Source organism: Chaetura pelagica, unplaced genomic scaffold (assembly GCF_000747805.2).
Source record: "Chaetura pelagica isolate M959 unplaced genomic scaffold, ChaPel_1.0 scaffold415, whole genome shotgun sequence".
NCBI lineage: Eukaryota > Metazoa > Chordata > Aves > Apodiformes > Apodidae > Chaetura > Chaetura pelagica.
Genome location: NW_009953398.1, coordinates 39,231 through 42,509, shown reverse-complemented (window position 1 = coordinate 42,509; position 3,279 = coordinate 39,231). Strand labels below are relative to the sequence as shown.

General features: G+C 51.2%; 1 protein-coding gene across 3 annotated transcripts in view; it reads left to right on the top strand.

Annotated features, from left to right (window-relative positions):
* Positions 1-972: 972 nt before the first annotated feature.
* The window catches only part of ZNF341 (zinc finger protein 341), an 18,748-nt gene continuing 16,441 nt past the window's right edge, over positions 973-3,279 (top strand). For 2 of the 3 annotated variants that reach the window (XM_009998380.1, XM_009998378.1), the window contains exons 1-2: positions 977-1,085; positions 2,199-2,386. In XM_009998380.1, coding sequence (XP_009996682.1) covers positions 977-1,085; positions 2,199-2,386 — 297 coding nt within the window. Of the gene's footprint in view, positions 1,086-2,198; positions 2,387-3,279 lie in introns of all 3 variants that reach the window. The other variant, XM_009998379.1, reaches the window with a different exon arrangement.

Genomic DNA, 3,279 nt, shown 5'->3' with positions numbered 1-3,279 from the left:
ACCCAACTGTTCTACATGTCTTTACATCTAATTTCTAAAAGGATTGTGTCTGGTTTAATCTGCTGGTCATGTGCTACTGGCCAGGTTGTCACCCTGGATGAGCACTATCATCCCTGTGTTTATCTGGAATATTTTGGAACATTTTAGCTCTAGTGAAAAATATTTGTGCCAAAGCAAGCGAGCTGATTCTGACAACAAATCTGTCTGGGAGTGTGTGCTTTCCTGGAGTCCTGTGGAAAATGGAAATGAGAGAGAGCATCCAGCAGCTCTTGTAGGAGAGGTCCCCACAAAGGATCATGGAGTTGGGAGTGGAAGGAGCCAATGTCCAGCTCTCCTGTATGTCCCAGGAGTGGGGTGGCAGCTGGTGGCTGAGCAGGTCCACCCCCAGAGCACTTCCAAGGAGCCACATGTAATATTTCCTTCTTAAAGTTGTATCTTAAATCCTCCTGCAGTTCACACCCACACGTCTGGTCAGACCTGGGAACACTGATCTTGAAAATGGAGGCATTTCTAACACTGCTGCTGAGGCAGAGTTGCTGCACACCAGGGACTGTGTCTTGAGGGAGCTAGTCTGCACCTCGTCACTGTGGGTCCCCTGAGAGATCCACCCAGGCTGCTACCCCTGTGACATCCCAGATCTCTACTTCTGATCCCTTGTCACACCCACTGTTGGACAACATCCTTCCTCTCTGCAGCAAGTGCCTGAAGCTGAGTTCCCATTCAGTTTTCCTTGCCTTCCTCCCCTTCCTTCTCCTTGTACTGAAGGAGTGTACGGACACAGGTGGGACTGTTGCTTTAGTATGAGAGGTAAAGGTGTGGAGTAGAGGGAGATGAGGAGGTGAGAGTGGGGAAGAAGGGGGAGCAGCAGCTGGCAAGTAGCCTCCCTCCATGGCTTGTGAGTGAGCTCCTGTTGCCTGAGTTTTCCCTGTTGAGGCTGTGCTTGATTTACCATCCATGCTTGTGTCTCCTTGCAGGAATGGATAACCAGACTGTGCTGGCTGTGCAGTCCTTACTGGATGGTCAAGGAGCTGTGACAGATCCATCAGCTCAAAATGTCAACTCCTCCACTGCCATCCAGTCCATGGGTGAGTCCTGGTAGGGGCTGCAGGTCTGTTCCTACATTGCACTGTTGGGATTGCCGGGATATCTACAGAGCTGCTGTAGGTGCTGGGAGCTGCTGTGGGTGCTGGGGGCTGCTGTAGGTGCTGGGGGCTGGTGTAGGTGCTGGGGGCTGCTGTAGGTGCTGGGAGCCTTTTGAGGCAGAGCAGGAGGAAAGGGACAGGTGCCCAAGTGAGTTGGTTATGGCAATAGACTGGACTGTGCATTTACAGTAAAGGCACAAAAGGAGGGAGCAGCTGCTCTCCCTGCTGCTAGTACTTGTTACTGGGCACATTTCTCATTTAATGAGCCATTCCTTGTCCTCTGGGGATGTATGACTACTCCAGTCATTGAGTATCTCTTCTTTGTGAATGAATATGGAAGCTGGTGCACAACCAGGACTCGCTGGGTGGACGTGGACTTATCCCCTGGAGGAGTTCTAGTCTGTGTCCCCAGAAAGGTTCTGCTTTGGGCTGTGAATCAGGCAGGAGGTGCAGCCTTGGGACTTTGGACCAAGTGCAGAATGGTGTGTGCTTGTGTGGTTTTGCCAAGGCTGCACATTTCATCTGGGCTGTGATAACGGGGTTGTCTTCTTTCTGCTTTTAACATCAATCAGAAGCAGCAAAGACCAGAAGTCTGATTTGGAGGTGGCTGTCAGACACAAGCTGCTGTTTTCTCTGTGCCCTGACCAAGTTACCTCTCTTGTTTTGTGCAACCCAAGGAATAAAATCCGCCTCAGCTGGCGTAACGCGGGCACCTTGGAAGAAGCTGTTTTGACCAAAAGCAGAGGAGCAAGGCTGGGTTGGTTGTTCATGTCTTTGGGATGAGAAGACAGACAATGAATTTCAGATTATCACAAGGGAGATGGTGGTTTTTGTATGGGAGCAGGGTTGAGATGGGCTCAATCCCATCAGTTGGCTTTGAGGGAGAGTGTGGGCCTGGGGAGGAGGGACAGTTTCCCCCTGGCAAGCTGATCTCTCCTGGTGATGATGTCCTAAGATCCAAAAGGGGTCTGTTTTCCTGCTGCTGTGGTTGTTGGGTGGGGTGGTGGGGAATGCAGAGGAAAGCCTGCAGCAACGATCCCATCCTTTTCATTGCAGATGATGAAGACGTGTTCCTCTGCGGGAAGTGTAAGAAGCAGTTCAACTCACTGCCTGCCTTCATGACCCACAAGAGAGAGCAGTGCCAGGGAAATGCCCCTTCCCTCTCCACAGTCTCCCTGGCCACCAACAGTGTGTACACCCCCTCCATCACATCAGTGCAGCAGGCTCCCAGCGCCAGCCGGCAGGTACTGGGCTGAGGGCAGGGGCCCTGCTACTCTCTCCCCCTGGTTTTGGGAGTGGGGAGCACCTCAGGGCGATGCTTTGAGATCCTCATGACTCAGCTGTCCTCTGGGAAGCTCACTTGTCCTTCTTTTGGCTTTTGACCTCATGGTTAAAGCTGTCTGGTCCTTTGCAGTGAGGTGTCCTTCAGCACAAGGACCTGACAGTCCTTGGGTTTCATACTGTGTGTGTGCTACAGCCAGACTGGTTCTACTGGAGATCCCAGTGTCACTGGGTGCAGGCTGTGCAGTGCTTAGGGAGGAATGGCTCTCACTAGTCCCCTGGGCCATGGTCTGGCTCATGGGCAGAAGAGAAGGGCAGATAAGTCCACATAATGTGGTGTGACCAGCATTAGGGGAATGTCCTCTCTGAAGTAAATCTCCTTCCCAACAGACTTCTCAGGTGGGAATCCCTTGTGCATGACATCTACTGTGCCTGCAATTGTGGTCGTTTCCCAAGTGTTTTTTTCAAGTTAAGTTAGTGCCAGTGGATGTTGCTGTCCAGAGCTGCAAACACAAGTTGTTTTCACCTGGTAAATGGGACAGCCTCCCTCCCCTCCTGTAGTCCTACTCCATTCTGAAGAGCTGAGTCTGATGTTCACCATCTGCAGCCATAGCAACCTCCCTCCATTCTCCACCTTCCCTGGCTTGGGAAAACACTCAGGAAAGGCCTAAACTCATCTGCAAACAGTTTGTCTTGCAGATCTTGTTTAGTAACCTCTGATTTGAATAGTAGCCAGTGGCCACTTACCCAAACCACTGTGATTTATTTTTTTTATACCTCCTTTTCTGAAGAACATTTCTGGACCTGCCTTATTATGGCCAGAAACTACCATGGATTCAGCAGGTAGGTGGCGGTA